The sequence below is a fragment of the Trematomus bernacchii genome, unplaced genomic scaffold (assembly GCF_902827165.1).
Source record: "Trematomus bernacchii unplaced genomic scaffold, fTreBer1.1, whole genome shotgun sequence".
In the NCBI taxonomy this organism is placed as follows: domain Eukaryota; kingdom Metazoa; phylum Chordata; class Actinopteri; order Perciformes; family Nototheniidae; genus Trematomus; species Trematomus bernacchii.
The window spans coordinates 6,069,508-6,093,617 of NW_022987698.1; the positions used below are offsets into that span (position 1 = coordinate 6,069,508).

Below are 24,110 nucleotides of genomic sequence, written 5' to 3' on the forward strand. Positions count from 1 at the left end.
TCAGCTTACACTAAAGTCTGAATTTAGAGCCCATTTACCAATTAAAGAATGTGGTGCATGATCTCACGTAGGCCATTCTGTGTGCTTTGGCCATTTCATATATACTCATGATAAAGACTTCTATTGCTCAAGTTCATTGTGGCCATTTGCTGCTTGCCAAGTGTGTTGTAAAGCAGAAAATAGACACAAATGGGCAACCCCGGAGTGATGTCACCTCTGGAGGGCTAAGAGCCTTTAGAGAGGCTACATGTACAAAGAGTTTCATCCATGTAAGCTGATTACTGTATGTTCCTTTTAGAGATGATCATGTAACACTTTATTTTTGGTAGCCATGAGTTATGAGTTGTTCACAAATGATGTGCACAATGGGGTCTAATTAAATATTTAATTATAATTTGTAGCCATTCTCTGAAATTGCCCTTACACCCGATTATACAGGGACACTGGTCTTTCACAGAAACTGTGCCCCAGGGGGAATGTCACACACAGTGCTGACATGCTATCTCATGACACAGGGTATAGTTGTTTCTGGGCCTGTCATAGCCCATTGCACACCACAAAAACATGTCACAATTTCCACAGTCACATTTGTCACGGGGATGCTTGCCACTGTCAATACAGTCCTTGTTGCAGAAGATCTGTGATTGACAGTTTGTGGGAAGTGAAATATTGATAATAGTGGTGTGCAGTATGTGACAGTGTCAGTATTGTATCATAAGATGTTTATCTCAGATCACAAAGAACACAAAATACAAATATGTTCCCTGTTATTGAAGAAAATAAAGCATTTTAATTCAAATACAGAAGGCATTCAAGCTTTCAAAAACATTCTATATCCTATATGAAAATAACCACTTTCTTACAATAGAGGGTTTAAATTACCCTATTAAAGGAATGGAGAAATACGGTATGATAATGTATTTGGCGGAGAGTTGGATGTGTAGGGCAATAGCACACTTATGTGTTCCCATTATGAAGCAGTAGAAGACACATTTTTGTTTTTAATAGGAAAGTGAGCATTTAATGTGCTGGTATGTGAATATTCAACAATTACCTATATGTAATGGTTGATAGATCATCTATCAATGCTTCATAGATCAGTGTTAACCACATTTAGGCTTGCAAGGTTGTAAACAAATCTGCCTTCAGTGTACATCCCGGAGCCTATGGTAAGCATCAGTAAAAATCCACTTCCTCTAAGAGCAAATATGCACCTCAGCCCTCTAATGAAAGCCCTTGAACTCACTGTGACTCTTTGGTAAAGCAATAATGTGCAGGTGTTCATGCAGACATTTTAGTTTGGACTTAGACACTCTTCTGTCTTGCAGGGATCAAGGCCATCACAGTCGATATCGCACAGATGGTGGACGAACAATGCGTTCCACTCAGCCATTGGTGCCTCTTGACTCATTATTTGTAATGGGTGGCCAGGGGTAAATGGAGAAAAGCACAAGGTAAAGAGGTAGTAAATGATCCCACAGCAGTTTAACAGGAGATGCTGCATTAGCTCTGTAATGAAGCACTGAGAAGCTACAGCCTTTTTCGTTTCAGAGGGAGTTTAAAACTGACGGGACTGAGTGCCGCGTGACACTGAAAAGATGACTCCTTAGGATAGATTAATCAGCAGGTCAATAAGAAATGTTGACCTTTGTCCTTGTCCTATAACTTCCATCAGTTCCTCTGCCATGTGACTGGCTTGCCTCATTAAACTCTGGCGTTAGTTTAATCAGTGTATGACAATAAAACCATTAAGGAAAATGCATGTGCTTGTTTTGCATGTAATTCATCATCCAGGCAAACATCCTGTAGCGATGCCATTAGTCTGTTGGGGTAGATGCATTCATTAAATGGTGTTTACTACAGATTCAAATGTACCAGCATAAGTACCAGCACTTCTTAATTACGTAGGCTGCATCAGAGCAAGGTTCAAGTGAAGTGTTACAAATGCAGCAAAGAGATTTCCATGACTACTACACTGCAAAGGTCAGCTGACCAACAGCTTCTCTGAGATGTGCCTCTATCTCTCACTCACCACACACACACACACACACACACACACACACACACACACACACACACACACACACACACACACACACACACACACACACACACACACACACACACACACACACACACACACGCACTGAGCTGGTACTGTACTCTGACAAGAGAGACGGACCTGCCTGCCAATCATGTGGTAGCTCTATGATGATGGATTGGTTCCACTCAGTGCCCTCACACCATCAGTCAGAGGGAGGAGTAACTGCCTTCATCAATATTAATATTTGTTCTCATCTATATTCATATACTCATTCATATTCATCACTGGTTACACGGAGCAGATTAGAGAGCTTTGTGTGCATTTCTGATCATTGTTTCAGATTAAAAGTCTGCAATTTTGGCTAATTGTATACGTTTTTGTTCTCAATTGTTACCCCGCTTACTTGGACTTAACCAATTATAGTGTTTTATTATATTTATGGGGTTTTAAAAAAACACAATGCTCTCTTGTATATCTACTTTTTGCTAAATTGCCACATTATGCCAAATTATTGGATTAATCTGAAACAAAAGTATGTGTGTGTGTGTGTGTGTGTGTGTGTGTGTGTGTGTGTGTGTGTGTGTGTGTGTGTGTGTGTGTGTGTGTGTGTGGTGTGTGTGGTGTGGGTGTGTGTGTGTGGGTGTGGGTGTGGGTGGGTGTGTGGTGTGTGTAGGCCTATGCATATTAGGGTGTGGATATTTGTGTGTATGCTCTGTTGATTAGTACTAAGAGCCATGTTAGCAGCTCTCAGGCTGTACATGGTTCATAACAATGCTTCAATTTATCAAACAAAATATATTAAAAGTCAGAAACCAAAATAATAAGGGCACATTGTCTTGTACCATAACAAATGTGTGCCATCCACTGGATAGCTGCAATAGATGTGTATTAACACATGTAATTGAAGCAGATTTAATAGTTGAGATTTTATAGACGAAAGTTACATCTGGAGCCTTCCGATCACACTTACATGCCACAGAATAGTAAATATCTACCTTTTTTACTCATTGACAACCACTGTTGTTGTATTCCCCAATATCAGCAGAGAAAGCCCATTCACACAAGTGCACACTCCCTCATCATTCAGTATCACAGAATATTTCCCTCAGCTTTACAACAGTATGATTTATAACAGTGCAGACATGTAAGAAGAAATATCTTTCATCTAAATGTCCCTTAATTGTCCCACCTCTACTGTTTCACCTCTATCAGCCTCTAATTGGCTGCTATACGCTGTTAGAAAGGCAGGGATAGAGCAGTGTGTTGGCAGAGAGAAAACTAGAGTGCAGCTCGTAAAGCTCATTAAAAAATGTTCTTTTAATGACTTTGTTTCCTCTCACCCTGAGTTTTGCAATAGTTGCAATACTAAACTACACATCTTGACCCACTGAGATGTCATTTTTAAGCAAAAGAAAATCCATTTTACTCTGGATTCAGGGTGTTAAAACCGGCAGGAGTGCTTCTAAATCTGGCAGAGCCGGCGTCATTGCTGCCAGATGTGGCACCCTTCCTGTAACTTTGCACGAAATCACACTGGTGTTAATTATTCTCCTTTTAGTTTAAAGTATTTTTTCTCACAAACGTACCTTCCTTTCTACAGCACATGCCTCGCCTCTGTGTTTCTCTACTATGTGTGTTTGTTGTGAACAAGGCTACAAATCAAAGTAGGAAATGTTTAGGTTGTTAAATAAAAAATAGACCTAATGAGATACGGTTCCTTTTTCTCTCCTTTGTCTCAGCACCTCTTTTTTGGAGATGTGCTGTAACTGCTGTAATCAGCAGAATAATGTTGTTTCATCAGGTCTTGTTGCAAAGCCCTCTGTCCCTCCTTGGCTTAGCTGAGTGAGACAGAAAGCAGAGAGAGAAGCAGCACAGTCTCTCCTCACACACAATCCTCCTCACAGAATACCCCCTTAACTTACACACTTTGTTCTAATGTGATTTTCTCTGGCTTATATGATGCCCCAAAAAAGGTCAGGTTTGTCACTAATGACACATGTATCCAGTCTTAGCTCCCGAGCCGTGGCTTCCTATTCATGTACAGTAAGCCTTGATTATAAAGTTCTGTTCTTAGTATATGAAATAATAGTTTCTACAAACCTTAAAAAAGCCGGTACTGGATGTCCCTTTACAGGACATGCTTTAAACCCCAAAAGACAGGCCTCCTGGCCTCAAAACTAAGAAAGATTCCTCAGGAAGCAGAGCCATTTAATACCATCTTCTTTGTCGTAAAGTCCCAGCTGCTCTCGAGAAAGCTGCCCTCCTTTTGATTATCAAATCCAGACTTGGAACCTATTTATTCTTGCTGTTTTAAGAGTGTGCATACTTTTTCTAAATTTGATGGGATGTAACAGTCTCTGCGGTGTATTTCAGGCTCAGCTCAGAAATAGGGCTATTTCACTATTGCCTTTCCCTTTTTTGTCAATATTGGATGGGTTACACTGTCCAGCAGTTGTTTTAAACAAGCCAACCTGACCTCCATTGAACTCTTCAATGGCATGAAAACATATTTTCACATACTTCCTGGGACTGATCACTTTTGTCTTACCATCCTACTCTTGATATATCTAAATGTGATTTATTATATCCCAACATTTGGGCTCTGTGTTGTTGTTATTATTTTGTATTGTTGTTCTTTTTGTTGTTGATGTTGTTGGTGTAATGTTCATCTCATTAGCTCCCATTACATCCCTAACTGTCAATGGAGGGAATATTTCTCCTTGAATGGCATCTCCTGATGAATCTTTTGATACTGTTCATTTGTCCATGTTGATACTAATGTTGTTTGTTGCCAACTATTTTGTTGTGTTCTTAGAGAGCCTGGGCTGATATAGTAGCCACTATTAATGTGCCTTTTAAAGCCAATTAGACAGTGTATGAGATGTTTGGCAACACAAATATACTTGATTCGACTTTGCTGAGCGAAATGCCCTCAAAAATGTGCGGAGGCAAAGATAAATCACAGAGTCTGAAGCTCAGAGGCAGCTGCAGAGCCCTCTCTGCCTCACCATGATACTTTAAAAAGCCATGAGCCATCTGTGTGGCAAAATTGGTCTACACATAAAGTTGTGTGACCTTATATTTCATTTGTTTCCAGGACACATACATGTACATTGACAGTATCAGTCAATTATACGTTTGATTGTAGTTAGTGTAACTTATCGTAGCTGTTTTCCTTACAGGCAGTTTTAAAACATATCAATAATCCCCTGAGACAAATTCCTATAATCAGCTTAAATAAGATTATATTACATGGCAGAGTTTTTCATGATATATAGTGAGTAAATACAGACTATTGGTTATATTGGACAACATGAGGCATAAATAGAAAAAAACCATGCTATTTATATATCAATGTAATGTCGCTGATATAGAATGCACCTGAGAACTAAAACTGTGGCTGAAAAACACAAATACACAATTTTGCTTAGGAAGTTTAAAGGAGAGCCATTCAAATGATAAAACTCTCTTTTTGCTTCTACATTGGTTTTGTTCCATCAAATTATTCGTTTCTGCAGTCACAAAGTAATAACAGTAGAAAAATAAATCCATTTAAAATCCACTCTCATATACTTTCATTATGCCAAAAACAATACAGTTTCACTATTATACTTAGAGAGAGAAGCAATCCTTTCTGCTTGCTCAGCTTGTTTCCATTGTTTCTTCTTTTAGTTTTGCCTCTCTCTCAGCTCTTGTTTTCTCTGCAGCAGGCAGGATCTGATTAAAAACACAATCAGCACGACGGCAGCCGCCATGCCTTCTAATCAAACTATAATGGGAGTTTACCATGCATTATATCTGACTTGGGTTTAATGAGACGCATGCATTATCTCAAAGTGATCCGGGGGGCATTTACAATCCCATCTGTATCTCTTTGCCAAGTCTGCGTCATGTAACAGCAGCAGGAAAGGTGAGGCGGGACTTGTTTTGAGGTTTAAAAGTGGGCTTGGATACATCCCTGCAACAGATGCTCCACCTCTGTTTGCTGCAGGGCTTGGGATGACTTTCCATCTGGTTGCTTTGCCCTTGTATGTTTTTTTTAAACATCAAGGTGGTGTAGTAAGCAGAGTGTCTTTTAACTACTGTAGAAGGCCCTGGTTTGAGCCCTTTTGGCAGCAAGCATCACCCCACTGAGGTGTCCTTGAACACAAATGTGAATCCTGCAGCTTCACGGGCACAGTAAAGTAGCTGGTGATTAAAAAGAAAAAAATATTATCTATTTGATTAACACATTTTCTTGGAATTCTTAAGCAAAATCGAAATGTCCCTTTGGCCTGCAGAGAAGGACATCTGAAACTTCTCTTACATCACTAAACCACCCTTTTTAAGTATAATAAAAACCCTTTAGATTTGGATGAAACAGAAAACCTACCATGTGACTAATTATTTCACCTCTGCCATTTTGCAGTGCTCCTGCAGAACTACTGTTGCTACAATAGTATTTGATAGTAACCACGTGTTATGCAGTGCAGCGCAGTGTGCTAGCTATTGATGATGGAGACTGAACAAAGGGCCACATGTTGAAGACATGTGACAAAATGACCTCTGGAGTCGAGAGCCTGAGTGTTTGTTGGTGCCCTCATACGCTGGTCAAAGTTGTGGTGGAAAAACAGATGAGTAATTGATTTTACTCTAATGGGTGAATTTGTATCTGTGTGGATAAGTGTCCACTCTGAACTATGTACTTGTTGATATTCACTGCACTGTAACATAATTACAATTTCTTAGCTAATGTGTTCCCCCTTTTTATATTTAATTGGAGCCTTTTATGTGAAAAAAAGCGAATAATGTTGTGAAATCAGTGTGATGGACAGTTTTTCCGCCTCGCCGCATGTCTCCTGTTAGTGTTTTCTCTGTTGCAGTATATTCAGAGAACACTGTTGTGTATTAGGAACGGCAGGAAAGTCATCACCTCAGCATGTCAGCCTGTCCAGAGGTTCGCTGCTTACATTATTCCTGCAAACCTAATTAACAATATCATACCATCACCCGCAATCCCTTCACCGCACGACAAGCTGCCAGGAGGGGAGTGTGAAAGTATTAATATTTATGGCTCTATTCAGTAGTGAACAGAGACATGGAGTAAATTAGCAAGTCTAATGCTTTGCATTGGTGTAGTGATCCACTGCAAGGGAAAAAAATTATATAATATCCTCTATCCAAATCACTGGTAGAGTGCTGCCATTAGGGTTGATTTAGGGCTGAGAGGTTCTATTTTGTAGCATTTACCTTGTGCTGTGTTACACTTACAGAATGGGCTGTGCCTTGTGAAGCTGTATAAACTACAGATGGTAAGGGCATCTTTTATAAATAAAATAGTGCAAGAGAATGATTTGAGATGTGCAAGTAAATACAAATAAAATTGAAATAGTACAAGAATGTCAATTGTATTTGTATTTACTTGTATTTTAAATACAAGCAACAAACTTTTAATTCCATTTAACAACACACTTTTCCAGTTTTCATTCTGTTTTTTTTTCTTTTTTCTCTACTGAGCTATGTTCTACTTTTGAAGTAGCTACGCTTTGCTCCCACAATGCAGTTCGGCGAAGCGTGACGTCACCCCATTCAAAGTGAATATTTATATAAATATATACAATTTCAGAATCAAACAAGTATGAGATCACTCTCATAATAACGTAACACTATCAGAGACTGGATATATCCCCCCCCCCCTCTCCCCTCTCTGGTCGCTACAATAGGGAGTAGCGTACTTTTCCCCGTACTTTTCCCGTTTAGTTCCGTTAGTACCCCTTATGTTGCGTTCACACCAAAAAGAGTACTTAGTGCCGGGAACTTTTACCCCCATTTTTAGTGCCTGCTAGAGAGGTGGTACCAAAAAAGTAGTTACTGCAGTTACAAGGCGGCGTACAATGGGGTGTCGGGCTCGCTGTCGGGTGCAGACAGGTTTCTCAGGTTGTTGGCCGAATTTCCGGACCTGACGCTGCCCACTTTCTCTGCACTCACCACCAAGCATGGGGTGGAGCACCACGTCACCACTGAAGGTCCCCCAGTCTACGCCAGGGCCCGGTGGTTGAATCCTTCTAAACTTGCAGTAGCGAGGGCGGAGTTCTCGACCATGGAACGCCTGGGTATCATCCGCCGGTCTGACAGTCCTTGGGCCTCTCCTCTGCACATCGTTCCCAAGCCTAATGGCGGTTGGCGCCCGTGTGGGGATTACCGCCGCCTCAACGACGCCACGACACCCGACCGCTACCCGGTGCCGCACATTCAGGACTTTTCAGCACACCTGGCGGGTACGCTGGTGTTTTCTAAGGTGGACCTGGTGCGTGGATACCACCAGGTGCCCATGCATCCCCTGGACGTTCCCAAAACGGCAGTGATAACGCCGTTTGGGTTGTTTGAGTTCCTGCGGATGCCTTTTGGGCTCAAGAATGCCGCTCAAACATTCCAGCGCCTGATGGATTCGGTGCTGCGGGACTTACCGTTTGTGTTCGTCTACCTGGACGACATACTCGTCGTCAGCACTTCGGTGGAGGAACACCTGTCCCACCTCCGAGCCCTTTTCACGAGGCTCAGCCAACACGGGCTGATAATCAACCCTGCAAAGTGCCTGTTCGGGGTGTTTGACATTGACTTCCTTGGGCACCGCGTCACCAAGGGAGGGGCAGCACCCCTGCCAGCGAAGGTTGAGGCTGTTGCGGCGTTTCCTCGCCCGCACACGGCCCGGTCGCTCTGTGAGTTCCTGGGGATGGTGACTTTCTACCACCGTTTCATCGCCCGGGCCGCCCACATTATGCGTCCGCTGTATGAGGCTGCTGTATGAGGCGTTGAAGGGTAAGGCCCCCATCCAGGAGATCGACTGGACGGCGGAAGCTGAGGTTGCTTTTAAGGAGGTCAAGACCGCGCTGGCTCAGACGGCCCTGTTGGCGCATCCGTCATCCACGGCTCCCATCTCCATTACCACAGACGCATCGGACTACGCCGTCGGTGCGGTGCATGAGCAGTGGGTGGAGGGCGCTTGGCAGCCACTCGCCTTTTTCAGCCGCCAGCTGACGCCCAGGGAACGTAGGTACAACGCTTTGGACCGGGAGCTCCTTGGACTCTGGCTGAACGTGCGGCACTTCCTTTTTTTGCTGGAAGGCCGTGAATTTACGGCGTTCGTTGACCACAAGCCGCTCACAACCCTCGGACCGGGGTTCACAGTTCACGTCCGAGCTCTGGAACGCCGTGGCAAGGGGTTTGGGGGTTAAGCTTCACAGGACAACTGCTTATCACCCTCAGGCTAACGGCCTCTGTGAGCGTTTCCATCGCTCCATGAAGGCGGCACTCAGGGCCGGCCTGACGGACGGTAATTGGGTCGACCAGCTGCCTTGGGTGATGCTGGGCCTGAGGACCGCGCCTAAAGAGGATCTGCAGTGCTCCACGGCTGAGATGGTCTACGGTCAGCCGCTGAGGGTTCCAGGGGATTTCCTCCCCGACGCATCGGCTCCCTGGTCGGCGACGGCCCAGCGGGCTTTCCTGCAGGACGCCGCTGAGGCCTTTGCTCCGATCCCCACTGCTCAGCACGGTACTCAGGTGTCCCAGCTTCCGTGCTCCGGAGTCAATCAATGTTTATTTATATAGCCCAATATCACAAATGTTACATTTGTCTCAGTGGACTTCACAGTTTGTACAGAATATCAGTATGAAAATACGACACCCTCTGTCCTTAGACCCTCACATCGTACAACGAAAAACTTCCAGAGAAAAACCCACAGTTTAAAGGGGAAAATGGGAGAAACCTCAGGGAGAGCAACAGAGGAGGATGAGGATGTGTCGGCGCTTCTGGCGATTTACTCGGAGGACGCGATCCAGAAGCTTCTACTGCAAAATGTAGTAGCGTTGTTCAACAAAGTTAGCCGACCTGGGAACCGTCCACAGCGCAAAGTCATGCCGGGACGACGACAAAGGTAAAATAAACTACATGCACTGCACTGTTTTAATCTGCACAATACTGGTCTCAGATGTACTTTTATTTGCTCAGTAGATCGAGCTAGCCATGCTAGCTGAACTGGCTATCATAGCTCCAAGCTGGCTAACAACATCTAGCTAGCTAGCTATTCTCAGCCGCGCCCGCTATGAAAACGTTTTGACTTGTGAATAAGTGTGCAATGTTCTGTAATTTGCTTCACTAACTCATGGCACTAATCGTCTGTTTCAGGCGAGGTGCTTCTCTCTGGATTGGAAACTAGTGAGCTTTCCCCTCCGGGATAAAACGATAATATAACGTTAGCAATTAGCATGCTAGCTGGACATAATGCTACACTGAATAGAGGTAACTTACATGGTAGTTGCTATAATTTCATGTTTCACACCCAGCCACAGCTCCGAGGGGAACGACCCGTCACGACACTATAAACAAGTCTTGCACAAATGTACATTCTCAAAGATATTGAAGTGACTGTTATTTTGTATTGATTGTTGTGATTTTATTTAGGTCTTAATGTGTGCATATGTATAAATGTGTCTTGATTGTGAATATGCATTTGTCTCTTTGTCCCTCTCCCCCTGTCTCATTCTCAATTCTAACAAACTTTTAATGAGTCATCATAATCTGTGCAGGGCAGTGATTAGATTTAATGAGGTGCCTACAACCTTGAGTTGACTCAACTTGGGGCAACACGCTCACTCATTTGTGACAGAGCACAGCGTAGTCTCGGACCTTATGACAGAAGCACCATGCTAGCGGATACAGTTTTAATTTGCTATTTATTTTCATTTAAGATGTGCATAATTGGCAGTAAATGTCAAATCCCGATTGTAAAGTTGAAAAAGGGGAAGCATGCACATTAGTGGGGTGGGTTGGCATGATAACGTGACATTGTGTGTTGTCATGGCAACGGTGTTGTCATGGTAACATGACAATGTGTGTTGTGATGGTAACAGCGCATACAAGTAAATGAATAAAATATTAAGCACAATATGAAGACATGGGAGCAGGCGGATAATTAATCTACTCCAACAATAGTTTATTAGATTATTTTTTTATTTGTCAAGATTTAACATGCCAACAGTAGTTCTTATGACTTATGATACCGAAGATGTATTCATTGATTTATCACAGCAACATATAAATCACCCATTGCAGATTTATGTCTCAAGACACCAAAGAATGAGTATATTTTTAAATCATATCACAGGCCATTGTACTCATTTAACTGGAGAGTCATAAGGTCTTCGTCACACTGTGTATTCAGACAAGCTATTGCCTTACTTTACTCTTGACATGCTGGTCTCTGCAGGCCATAGGGCGGTGTGCTGAGTGCTGCTTTTCCACCAGTAATGGGCTACTTTAGCAAATCAGCTCTGAGAGCATGTTGTCAATGGGATGCGCTCTCTCTCTCTCTTACACACACACACACTCCCCCCCCCCCACACAGGCCCGTATCCAGGATTTCGGAAATACCGAGGTCCAAAACATGCTAGAGGGGCTCGGGGACAGGCCCCCTTTTTTTGATTTTCATGGTCTAGATCTAGATATCTGTTTTTAAGTCCTGTGGGGGGGGGGGCACAAATTGGATAATATATTGATTTCAAACCATGTCAGTGGGCTGCAGCTTAAATGATATTTGAAAGTGTAATGCATGAGAATCAGTTATTGATTGTTACCAATAATGATCCACATTATAATCTGGACATGCAGAAGAGGCTAAAATGCTCACAAAACTTTGGAAAATGAATCTCTCTGTCTTCTTTCTGTTCATTACTCTCTCTGTCCTCTACTCATCCCTTATTGTTAACTGTATGCTCCTCGTCACTTGTCGCTCCTGCCAGTGTATTAAAAATAATTCAGTAATTTAGTTCATCTCCCTTTGCAGATAGATAGATAGATAGATAGATAGATAGATAGATAGATAGATAGATAGATCAGTGACGTGCGGTGAGGTTCATGGCTGGTGAGGCACTGACTCACTGAGTCAGATTTACAAATATTATATTTTGACCTTAATCGAAATATTCGGTTATTTTCAAAAGCTTTTTTAGTCTGATGCTTCGATTCATTTTAAACAGACCATTCAACAAAAGGATACCCAAAATCTAAATATTGGATTGTTCTTTCTTAGTAAGATCCCAGTTTCATTACAATTGTGGTCTTACCTTGACTTGAAGATGAAGTCCATGCTATCCTTCTGGACAACAATCTCTATTACTTTTTTGTAAAAGTCCTCCTTATCTCTCTAGTTTCAAAAGTCTAGTTTGTTGTTTGCTCTACCGTCTCTGTGTAGAATAACAGTAGCAACAAGAACCTGTGGGCTCACGTGCGCCCCCTTCAGTGCGGCAGAGGTTATGGCTGCCTCCCCTGGTACTTTTTTCATTGCCGATGTATGATGAGACCAGCGAGCCTAAATATCATATATACGTGAAATAAGTTATTTAGAGACTATGGATGGCGAGGATAAATGTAATAAAGGGATCTACAAACATTACATTGGTGACCTACAGTGAGATGGGAACAGGCATGCGCTTAGGGCCCGCTTTCCAGACAGTTTCTGTGGGGTGACGCATTCTGAGGTGAGGCAGAGCTCATCTGTGCCTCACCTCACCCCACAGTAACTGGCTTGAGCGCGCTCACAAAATAAGTGCCCGCGCTAAATTAGTGCCCGTGCTCCAGCAAGTTACTGTGGGCTTACGAGAGGCAGAGCACGTCCCTGCCTCACTTGTCATCGCTCCCGTAGCGGAGCTCGGCAAATTTGCTGATTTTGACTATAAAAAGCGATTGGAATCATACATAAATCACACTTACAACACAGATCAGTGGAGACATTTTATTATTATTACTATTTAGTTTTTCTTTAGTTGTTTTTCCGTTACATTGGAGTATGACAGGTGAGGCTCTGCCTCCCCTGCCTCTCCTGACTGCACGTCGCTGAGATAGATAGATAGATAGATATATAGATATAGATATATATATATAGATAGATAGATGGGGTTATTAAGCCTACATAGTTTGTGTTGAACAACAGCACATGAACAGAATGTAAATGCAACCCTGGGCTCAGAAGGCTGTACCTGCAGTTCCCATGTAGTATAATAAGAACTGGATACAGCGTCGGAGGCGGGGTCTCGTTCTTTCCTATGAGAGCTGCTCATTGGCGCCAAGCCTCCAGGAAGTTCTCCGGACTCTGAGGAAAAAATATGTTGTGGCCAAACGGCGGTACTAGTACTACCATTTCCGAATTAACATGGGGAAAAAGACGTCTGTAAATCAGCAGATCATTTTTTTTAAACTAAATAAACTACCCAGTATGAACTATTTTATAGCTAATTTTTTCCACGGGGTGTTTCTCAATCTCGAGTACACTTGCTTGGTAGCACATGTCTTCCGAGTGTCTTACTTCAGAAGCGAGGCAAGAATACTTCCTAGCCTCGGAAAACGAAGAATGGAACAGGCGAGCAAGTGTGCAGGTGTGCATCATATGAGAGGCCCCGCCTTACATTTTCCGCCACAGATTTGGGGAAATTGGTCCGTGTGCAAAGCATTGTGGGGATTTTAAGACCACGGAGTCTACATGTGCAGCCTCGAAATTTCTCCAAACGAAGTACGCCGGGCTCGGTAGAATTCAAAGTATGCTGGAGATTGGAACAGTACTTCGGCGGCACTCGATGACGTAGTATGCTTGAAATAGTGGCTCTGGAGCAGCTTTACTCGAGATTGAGAAACACCCTCAGAGTCCGGCGCACTTCCTGGGGGCTTGGCAGTTCCTCTCTGACTTCCATCACTTTCTCTCTGCCTGTCCTGTATCTCCCTTACCAAAGCTGAGCTTGGACTGATAGCATTTTCATTATATCTGTGAAAAAATAAAACAATACAATGTTATCTCTTTAACTTAAAGGTGGGGTAGGTAATTTTGGAGAAACCAGCTCGAGTGCGCTAGAATTAGAAAATACACAGCCGGAAAAAATCTGCCACTTCCTGCAGCGCCCCCACCGCCAGTAAATGGAAGTACTACAAAGAACCCTGTTAATTATGTGCAGTTATTTCACGACTTTTATTATATACACCTCGAAAAAATTACAGAGGTCCGGACATCGGTTACCTCAATGGTGGGTTGGTGGGTGGATACGGACAGACAGACACACAAGCCCTTCTCAACTGCTGCTGAGAGCATGACCCATGATCATAGGGCGGAGAGATCATGGCAACTGTGTGTGTGTGTGTGTGTGTGTGTGTGTGTGTGTGTGTGTGTGTGTGTGTGTGTGTGTGTGTTCGTTCCCCTCGACTGTGCGCTTGTTAGCTGCTCCCACCCAAAATGAAAGCACCAGACATGAGGCTCCCCTGTAGTGAAACTCATTTGGAATAGTGCAGTTACAAGCAGCAGGGATGGAAGCATCACATCTTTAGATATTAACAAAGAAAGAATAGTGTTGCAAAATATAGAATCCTGTCAAAGATACATTGTTTTCCATATGTGTTACTCACTGTAAGTACAGCATAATGCTTTTTGTTCGTCATCCCACAAATCTCACAGGCTTGTATTCACTATATCATCCTGTTTCTAAAGCTATCAGATAAAGAAATAAAGCCACAGAATGATAAAAATGGTCCATAAACATCTTACATTTAAACTTTAATGGGCCTCATTAAAGCCAATAAACCAATTATGGGCAAAACCTAAATGGTGAAATTGCTGGATTAATGATCAATACATGTGTGTACTATAAGGAGAGTGAATGTCTTTTTGTAACAACCCCAAGAACATAAAATCGGGTATAAAAAGCTTGACTGGCGTTTCAGTAACTAGAAGGTGATCTGATCTAAAAATTAAGTGTGCTTTTCAAATAGGTTGATATGCACACGATACAATTGTAGAGGGTAAAGAAGACTGATCTGCTGTTGTACAATTTGTATTAAAACAGAGTATGTTCCTACAACAGCTGTCTTTGCTTTGTTGTAAGCTGTATTAAGCAGGTCAAGGTCGCAGTATTAACATGCACGGTTGGGGACCATTGCTTTTTTGTGCAAATGTTTTATTCGTTGGCACATTTACACACTTTAATCCAGACTGAAATATTGTTTCCTGAGGATGAATCTTAAAGATTTAGGTGGTAACCTTACACTCCCTCTAGTGCCGCAATGAGGTTAATATTTGTGGCTTTGAGTGATATGGATGGCTCCCCTGACTTTTTTCTTAAGAACCACCAGCAGGTTGACATTTTTTGCTTTTATTGAAATGTCAAATACTGTCAATGACAAATTCTGGATGCTATAAGTGGTTTAGAAGAGATTTACATGGTGGCCAGGTGAACCTCAGATTCAGATTGTCCTCTAGTGCCACCAGCAGCTCTACATTTCAATTTGTCAGATACTTTGGTTCATAACTCAATTCTCTACCTTAATTCAATTGGTAAAATACTAAAGGAAAAACATCTGAGGCTGAGAAATAGGCTGAGGAAGAGCAGAAGTTATGTAGGTGGAGATGCAGATATATAAACATGAGGTTACGAGACGATCAAGCAAATATGTATCTCAGGGACGGACAGCATGTGCCAACCAAAGCCGAGGTTAGACAGCCTTTCATTTGATTCAAGACTATGCCAAATGAGTCTATTAATGTATTCATTCTGTTTGAGTGTGCACTCCACAGCATGATTGCCCTTTATCTACTCCTTCATTGTCAAATAAGCCAAACCTCCTCTCCACCCTCTCTTCATATGAGACCACTCATCTATCTCTCTCTGACTCATTTCCTCCAATGGGAACCACTCCTCCTTATTCACCCGACAGAGAGATTACAGGCCGGAAAAGATGAGCTGCAGCACACAGCAGTGCTGAGATATGGACCTGCAGTCCGCAGCAGACAGAGAAGGAAAGGATGACATTGTGCTCGTGAGCAGAGGTTTCGGTTAGGTACGTCCTAGGTTTTACACCAGCCCTCACTACAGGGTTTATACAATCATATGGAAAACAGAAGGATTGTAGAGATGATTAACATATATTAAAAAGCCAGAATAGTTTCGAAAGCCATACCAAAAGCCAGCACATTGTCCTTGCTGCCATGTCCTTGCAGGAGCAGTCAAACCAACTGATTAACGATCCAGGAGGAAGAAACACACACAAAGGCAAGCAGGTACTTTGGGAATCAATTCATCACACTTTATTTGGTGTGACCCTGGCCTATGTGGTGGCTGGAGAGCAGCAGAATACAATCTCAGCACAAACGTATAACTATAGTATGGTACAAATACACACGCAATAGCCTCATCAGACAACGAGTCCACCGCAAGGAAATCAAAACTATTATTTGCACTGGGGCTTTATTGTTATGAGTGTGATTGAAGAGAATCAGAACTAAGGTGAGTGTGTACATATTATAAGGATGCTGTTATCAGGAAGCGTTCCCTGTCTCTTTTACTTACATTTCTTTCTTTACACTGGATGTAATTGAATCTGATCAGGCATTAGACTACAGCACAATAGGGTGAAGGACATGTTATGGGTGTCTGATGCTATGTTTAGACACACTGAGGATGCTTCATTATGAGTGGGGTCACTAGGCCATCCCTCTAAAGGCCTGCAGGTGCTGGTTGAACTGGTCAGCACTTTCTTTGGCGGTAAGAAGCTGCTTTTCACACCACTGAACCAGAGCCTGCTGCAACATCTTCACACGCGCAGCCTGGAGCCGTGCAATCTGAGAGACGCACACAACATGCATGTCAATATATTTGGTTAGTTAATCAAAAACAAACAGGATGTTACATGATGGAAAAGAGAATCCTGCTAAAATATGATATTTTACCTCCTCTTTAGCCACTCCTGATATGTGATCAAACTCCGTCTCTGCTGCTTTCTTCACCTCCTCCATCTGATGAACAGGCGGAGCAGTTATCATTACATACTTCATAGATATTATACTTGCATTAAACATCCTCTCATCAGCTTTCCTGCTCAGCAGAGCACTACTGACACCTGCTGGTCACATGAAAGAATGGATATCTGATCTAGCCTATTGCATAGTGTGGTATGGCAACAAATGACTTTATTTCACTTTTTACTAAAGGTAAGTAATATAAATATCATTATCTTAAGGTTTTATTGTGAACATTTTTTTTTTTCTTCTTGATATGACAAATAACGTATCCATCATGAGCAGCGGTTTCCTGTTTGCCATTCCTTTTGAGAAGACCCGGATCTGAGAGCTCCCACAGATGACTTATTGTTCATTATTCAGGCAAAACTTCTTCAATATTTAAAAACCTATCTTGGTTGTGATGAGACAGTTGATGTTAAAGTACTCACAGCAGCCTTCTTTACAGGTTTGGCCTTCTCTGCGTTCCTTCTGGTGGTCTCTAACTCCACTAGTTTGCAAGTCCTCCTGTAGAGCATCTCCTGATTTTGACATTATAATCACATGCACACTATATTAGTAAATGGTGTCATTATGACATGTCATATTTCAATAGAAGGCCATGATTCAAGGTTTATAACATGAATATAAAACGACTTTAGAACTAGAAGACACACCTTTTCTGCCTCCTGGTAGCGTGACTCCAGGTCCAGGCCCAGCCCAAGAGTACTCACGTTGTTCTCAGCGACACTTGTCACATTTTTCTGCCCAAACAGAAGCACATTTTAAGCAGTGAATTTGAAAAAGCAATGGGGCATTGCTATGAAAATATATTCCTGTTGAAAAGGCCAAACAACTTACCTGTATAGAATCAAAGACTTCTGACAGCTTCACACAAACCCTGTCAGAATGAGAGTTTTGTTCAATGTTTTTCATACTAGCTTATTGTTACTTGTACACAATGAGAGGTATTTATTTTAAGTGTGTGTGATTTTGGCCAGCTACCAAAGCTTTTATTGTCTCACTTAGAGAAATCCAGTTTGTCAGGATCCTCTCCCTGTTCCACACAGAGACGCAGAGCAGTTGAGAAGTGCCCACATGCAACTGCTATTTCTACAAAATAAAACATGTAACACACACTTACATCAGACATGGGACACATTTATTTTTGCATTGATTTGTGGATGGACACTAATACACAACACACCCTCCTTTAGACTTCGGCTGTTGCATCTGAGCACAAATAAATCCTAAATAACACCAAATAATGAGAACCAAAGTTTGAATGAAGTTGTCTTACTTTGCTCAGTTTGCACCACATCCAAAAATCTCTGAAAGAAAAACAAAAGTAAAAAAACAACCACAGTGTGTTTGGTTGTGTGAAAAAATAAAAAAGCAGGAGGACATATACAAACAAAAAATGAACTGGCTCACCTCGGCTGCAGTCTTGGCACAGCCCGTAAAAACAAGGTTATGATCACGTTCAGTTTGAAAGAACTCGTCCACATCCTGTGACATAGATATTATGGGGGTTTAAACTACAATACATGTGATTAGGCTGTATATTCTGATTGTATAAGTCTCAGTTGTGTACCTTATAGCCTTCTTTCCTCATCCCTTCCATGGCTTGACTCAGGCGGTTGAAAATGTTTTTCCTTACTCTCTGTCTGCCTGGCGGCTACACACAAGAACACAACATATTTTAATACTAATATTGTTTAAAAAGAATACAAAGTTTTATGAAATCTTCCAAACATGAGTGGAAGTCTATAAGAACATCAGAATATATTTTTGTCCCATGTTTCTTAAGATTGATACACAGCATTGCAGACTCAATGAAAGTCAGTCAGACAAGTATAACCCTGAAACGTCTAAAATTGACACAAAATCTGACTTTTTTTACAGTCTAGAGGCAATATTTCTCAGTGTGTACTTGTTATGACATTACATTTATGATACAGAGTTGTGATACATTGCTTCAATTTGTGCACTCTTTACTTTGATATTGTTATTATTTTTATATCATCCTGTTTCTCATGAAAATGGTGTGTCACGTGCAGCACCTGAGGAACAATTCTTTGTTAAAGTCTACAGTCGTATAAGAGGAGTTCTTTTTTAAATATCCCTCCTAAACAAAAGTGGTATCTAAATAATTCAATCGAATATGCTTTATTGGCATGAATTATTTCAACCTCTTGATGCCATTTGCAGGCACACCAAGCAGACTCAGAGTTTGTGAGGACCTCACTTCCCTCTTTAGGTTCCTCCACAACATTTCATGCACTCATTTTGTGACATTTCACCAGCCTGTTTAATTGTGTGTCCCCCCATTTGTTTATCTAGAGACAAAGTTCCCCTATAGCTGCGTCTTACTTCTGGCACTCCCTTCTTTTAAGTACAAAAATGTATTTTCAAACACTATGATAAAGCAATAACGATTATATCAACTTATTTAGCATCAGAGTATTACACAGTTAGCTGGTAACTACCACTGCTGTATGTTCGATATCACAGGAGAGCTGGTTTGAAACGTACAGCTTTGTTATTTGACATCCGGCATATAAATAAAACACTAGTTCTGGTGAAACTAGCCTTCAGTCCTCCATATATAAAGGGTTCTGTATTTATCACATGCTCTATACTCTCTTCTGCAACATTGTCGGTGAAAGTCTAACCTTTTATTATCTGCCTCTCTCGTAAAAGGGGATCACGTTGTACCCTTTTATAACATAACATAAAAGGGTACAACAAAAAACAGGCTGCTGTTTGTGTCCACTCACATCTGAGCTGGTCAGGAAGATCTCCACAGCGTTATTTTTGCCGAGTATGCTGTGTGCGGCAATCTGCCGGACAAAAGTCTCCATGGCTTTACAGTACGCCTGCCACTCTCCTAAACCAAGGATACCTGCAGGAAAACAATCAACATTTTCATCACACTCAACACTGTGTTACAGAAAAGACACAGAAACTGGAAATCTATTTGGTTTGTTTTCATTTGAAGTCTTACTTTTGAGAAAAATAATTAGGTTGTACTCACCAAGCTGTTTTATAACCTTGGCAGATGCATTCACTTGAGCCTTAACTGGAAGAGGAGGGAACTTCAAGAGACAAAAAAAGTACAATGTTATTAATATCCATAGTTTTTGTCAAAATAAGATTTATTTTCAAAGTTATTGTCAAAAAGAAAACGTCCCGTCAGGGTACTGTTGCATTTTCTTCAAACAAAATCCAGTCAGACAACAACGTTTTTACTGAATGTTCTACAGTACTGGGGCCAGCTGACAGAATGGCAGACCTAAAAGCAGCTACCTCATAACAAAGGAAAGGATAATATGCTTAAGGAATAAAAAGGAGGAATCATTAACAGTGAGTACATAAAGTTAACATTTAAGTGTGTGATGTTGTCAGTAAGAAAAGTGTGTTAATACAACGCATCATTCCCTTGTAGTTGTTGTTATCAACAAAGGCTCAGCTACAGTAAGTAGTTGTAGATTACATGAAGCAACACTCACACTTTAAAGAGGAAGTTTTCAACAGTTCTACAGAATCCACATCTTGCTTTGTCATTTCACTGACAAAGCACAAACTGGAGATATTTCAGTTGCAATCTGCTTGTTATTATCAGAAAAGTTTGCACAGATGGTAAAAGGTACTGACTATGACTCCCTGTATCCCGGACACTTCCTCCTGAGAGAAAAGGTGCTGCTGCAGCCATTCAAAATCATCGTAGGTCCGGTCCACATGGTACACCCCGGTCCCAGACAGCTGGCACAGACCAGAGGAAACATGCGATTGTAACATTCTGTTCTTGCAATACCATAATTACATACCGTTTCATTTTGCTGAAACTTTAATCCAAAGCAACTGACATTTAGTCTGAACAAAACTGGATTTCCCTGTTAATCAAGATGTATGTCATATTGTAAGCTTGCACATACAAGTACATTAATCTTTTTCTCACCTTTTCAGATTCAATGAGGAAGGTAAGTGTGTCCCCGTCTTTCACCACCTCTGTTACCTTGATGCTTTGAATGTCGACACTAAGAGTAGATGTCACTTCTTTCACTTCTTCCTGTAATTAAATAAATGTGGCTAGCAATTCTATTAATACAACAGCTGGAAGTAATTCTACATTGGTATGCAAGCTAAATATAAAGGGCGAAAAACCCTCACTCAGTCCACTCCACACTGTATATGTGAATGTTTCCATGCAGTAAAAGTCACATGACACATAGAGGTTGTCAAAAACATAAAGAAAACTTTCAGGCATTCTTACCATCATTTTCCAGCTTGTAAGTTTGTTATTCCAGTCTGTTGTATCTGTTTTTAGAATGCTTGATTCTCCGTATATCTGGATAAAAGTGCATTAAGTTGTAAAGATCTTTTGTCTTGTGCTGGCTTCAGTGTGCTCTCGCTCCAACTGCTGAGAATGCACAGGATATCCTCTGGGTCAAAGTGCACACTGGTCCTGTGTGAAATGGAGTAAAACAGTGCCAGATCTAAAGTGCTGGCACAGGGAAAAATATGAGTAAATGGTGTGTTAGTCAGTAACTTAGGACCTTAAACACACCCACACAGGAACAGTGGCACAACTGTCCAATGAGTTCTCCCAACTGTCAACCTAACAAACCTGTAAACAACCACTCAACTTACAAGTTTTATCGTAAACAAACAGCTACATATAGCGCGTTCACACCGGAGTACTTTTCCCACAATAGTTAATCAGAACTACGATATATTTGCGTTCACACCAGGAACTAAATTAGTTCATCAGAACCATTTTTACGCCGTTTTCAGTCCCTGCTCGAGAGTGCATACCGCCACCTACTGTACTCGCCGTGAAGTTGTTTGCGGCCTGCCAGTAAACCCAAAGCAGAAGAAGAAGTGACGTCAGCGGCTTCATTTGCCTAATCCACCCCCAGGAACTAATTTTGGTGTGAACGCGATCTGCTTTAGTTCATGAGAACTAAAAGAGTTCTCATGAACTGAGTTCTCATGAACTATTGTGGGAAAAGTACTTGGTGTGAACGCGCCTATTAGAATCTATTTACCTGAAATTTGACATACTGAATAAAGGACACAGATACTGACGTACTGTAACAATTTAATAAGAAAACTTTGGTATCACTAAAAGACAACACATTAAAACAGTCATACAGAATACAGGATTAAGATATGGGAAATCTAGTAGTAAAAGTCTTCTTCATTATCATCATCATCCCCAAAATAAAAGTTGAAGCCAGGCCCTTCAAAACTGTATTGTTCATATGGACCATCCTCCACATCCTGATGAAAGCTCCATTGGAAGTTTGATTCCTCCACAAAAGGACTATCATTGAAGTCATGGAAGAGGTCTTCAAAATTAAAGTGGAAGCTTGTTTCATCTTCATCCTCAGGGTCAACAGAAGCCTCCTCTTTTAGGAAAGCCTCGTGGCCCACACGGTCATACAGCCTCCTCTTCTCCTTGTTGGAGAGCACCGTGTAGGCTAGGGGAACAGAAAACAAAGGTATCACTCTTTTGGGTGATAAAGAGCTATGGAAATACTCCGAGTGCATTATCTAGCTGAAAACAATACAGTATGATAAGGCTGTCCTGCAATAATTTCAGAAAGGTTATAATGTTCTTTTAAAACGTTAAAGAAATGAAAACAAAATGATGATACAATTTAATTGTCACTGTAGATGTGACGCTGATAAAAAGACATTTCATTACAATATGGCTCAGCAATATATTAATACACTTCACCAGCACCACAAACAAAGTCAAAAATAAGAATTGAGTTGAATCTCTTAAACCATCATTGTTCCATGATTGGATTGATTGCAGCGCTGTTGTATTAACTGCAGCAGAATTAGCTGAGTCTACTTAAAAAAAAGGTACTAATTACTTAATATATATACTATCTTACAGCTGTTTTAAACGTGATGAAAAGCAATGCCATTAGTAAAATAAGTGTATACAGAGATGGGCGAAGTACAGATCTTGAAGTACTTGAGTAAAAGTAGAAGTACCAGAGTGTAGAAAAGAAATACTGTCTTACAAGTAAAAGTCTTGAACTTAAAATGTTACTCAAGTAAAAGTAGAAAAGTATTAGCATCAAAATAAACTTTAAGTACCAAAAGTAAAAGTACTCATTATGCAGATTGGTCCATTTCAGAATATTATATATTATATATTATATGTTTTGATTATAATTATTGATGCATTTAAGTGTTATCAAAGCTGGTAAAGGTGCAGCTAGTTTTAATAACTTTGTATACTGCAGGGTAGCTTGTGAATTTACTCCATGTGTAACTAAAGTCTTATTTAATTGTTGTTTATATTTCACATTATTAATCAAACATTTTGAAAGTAACTAAAGGTATTAAATACATTTAGTGGAGTAAAAGTACACGTTGAATTATGGTGGGGTAGAAGTACAAAGTAAAATAACATGGAAATACTGAAGTAAAGTACAAGTACCTCAAAATTGTACTTAAGTACAGTACTTCAGTAAATCTACTTAGTTGCTTCCCACATCTGTATATATATATCTAATATAAATTTCATTGTAAAAGGCCAAGTGTGTTGCAGGCTTGTTTACCTTCAGCAATCTCTCTGAAAGTCTTCTCTGCGTCGGTGCTCTTGTTCTTATCAGGGTGGTATTTTACAGCCAGATGGCGGAAAGCCTTCTTTACCTGTCTGTCAGTGGCTGTGGTCTCAACATTGAGAGTATCATAGTAATTTCTGCTAAACTCTGAGGCTTCAGATAAGCAGAGTAGCAGGACAAAAAAGGCTTGCATCAAGTGGAAAACACATTGCACTGCCATGCTGGGCGTCTGAGCACAAATGAGGAACTTCAACACACACACGACACAAGTTACCTGGAAGTACAACTATCGTGCGGTTCAACAGCTCATCTTCATGCATAATATATGCTACTGCTAGTCCACACGTCAGCAGCAGCAGCTTTCAGTCGTGGATGCTACTCTGTCCAACCCGAGGCACGCAGAAAAGTTTACCTGCAGCTTTGAGAAGTTGTTCCGCCTATTTCAACCAAAAATAAGGCACATCGGTGGTTGGTGGTGAAAGTGTATCAAATAAATAAAGCCTCTTCCAAAGCTGTTTTTTTTTTAAACTTAGCTCTGCTTCGCTTAGCAAGAGGAATGCCTAAGTGTCCTATAAAACACCTAAACCGTGTAATGATTTGATAGATTCAGTCAAAAGGAAAACAAAGTGAAAAAAATACTTCAGTGCATGTGATCACTATCGTCACTAGAGGGCAGAACAACACTCA

General features: G+C 41.2%; 2 protein-coding genes across 3 annotated transcripts; both read right to left on the reverse strand.

Annotated features, from left to right (window-relative positions):
* Positions 1-16,117: 16,117 nt before the first annotated feature.
* On the reverse strand, positions 16,118-24,074 carry si:dkey-28n18.9 (sorting nexin-6). 2 transcript variants are annotated; one of them, XM_034138525.1, is made up of 15 exons: positions 23,836-24,074; positions 21,110-21,340; positions 20,795-20,905; positions 20,491-20,598; positions 19,871-19,931; positions 19,614-19,738; positions 18,428-18,511; positions 18,268-18,342; positions 18,134-18,164; positions 17,859-17,946; positions 17,695-17,734; positions 17,511-17,597; positions 17,286-17,375; positions 16,786-16,851; positions 16,118-16,677 (listed from the first exon to the last, which is right to left on the reverse strand). In XM_034138525.1, exons 2-15 carry the CDS (start codon positions 21,113-21,115, stop codon positions 16,540-16,542), a joined length of 1,110 nt encoding a protein of 369 aa, XP_033994416.1. In that variant the 5' UTR covers positions 21,116-21,340; positions 23,836-24,074; the 3' UTR covers positions 16,118-16,539. The 2 variants fall into 2 exon arrangements, with proteins under 2 accessions (XP_033994416.1, XP_033994415.1); XM_034138524.1 differs by having other exon boundaries at positions 23,698-24,074.
* LOC117489319 (dnaJ homolog subfamily B member 9-like) lies at positions 21,925-23,715 on the reverse strand. Its single transcript, XM_034138526.1, has 2 exons — positions 23,418-23,715; positions 21,925-22,319 (listed from the first exon to the last, which is right to left on the reverse strand). Exons 1-2 carry the CDS (start codon positions 23,641-23,643, stop codon positions 22,018-22,020), a joined length of 528 nt encoding a protein of 175 aa, XP_033994417.1. The 5' UTR covers positions 23,644-23,715; the 3' UTR covers positions 21,925-22,017.
* Positions 24,075-24,110: the final 36 nt, after the last annotated feature.

Coding starts and splice junctions, on each gene's coding strand:
- LOC117489319 (XM_034138526.1), bottom strand. CDS start 23,643: ATGGCAGTGCAATGTGTTTTCCACTTGATGCAAGCCTTTTTTGTCCTG. Junction 22,320..23,417: donor TTTCAGAGAGATTGCTGAAG/GTAAACAAGCCT, acceptor CTGTTCCCCTAG/CCTACACGGTGCTCTCCAAC.
- si:dkey-28n18.9 (XM_034138525.1), bottom strand. Junction 20,599..20,794: donor TCCTCATTGAATCTGAAAAG/GTGAGAAAAAGA, acceptor GGTCTGTGCCAG/CTGTCTGGGACCGGGGTGTA. Junction 17,735..17,858: donor GACAAACTGGATTTCTCTAA/GTGAGACAATAA, acceptor TCATTCTGACAG/GGTTTGTGTGAAGCTGTCAG.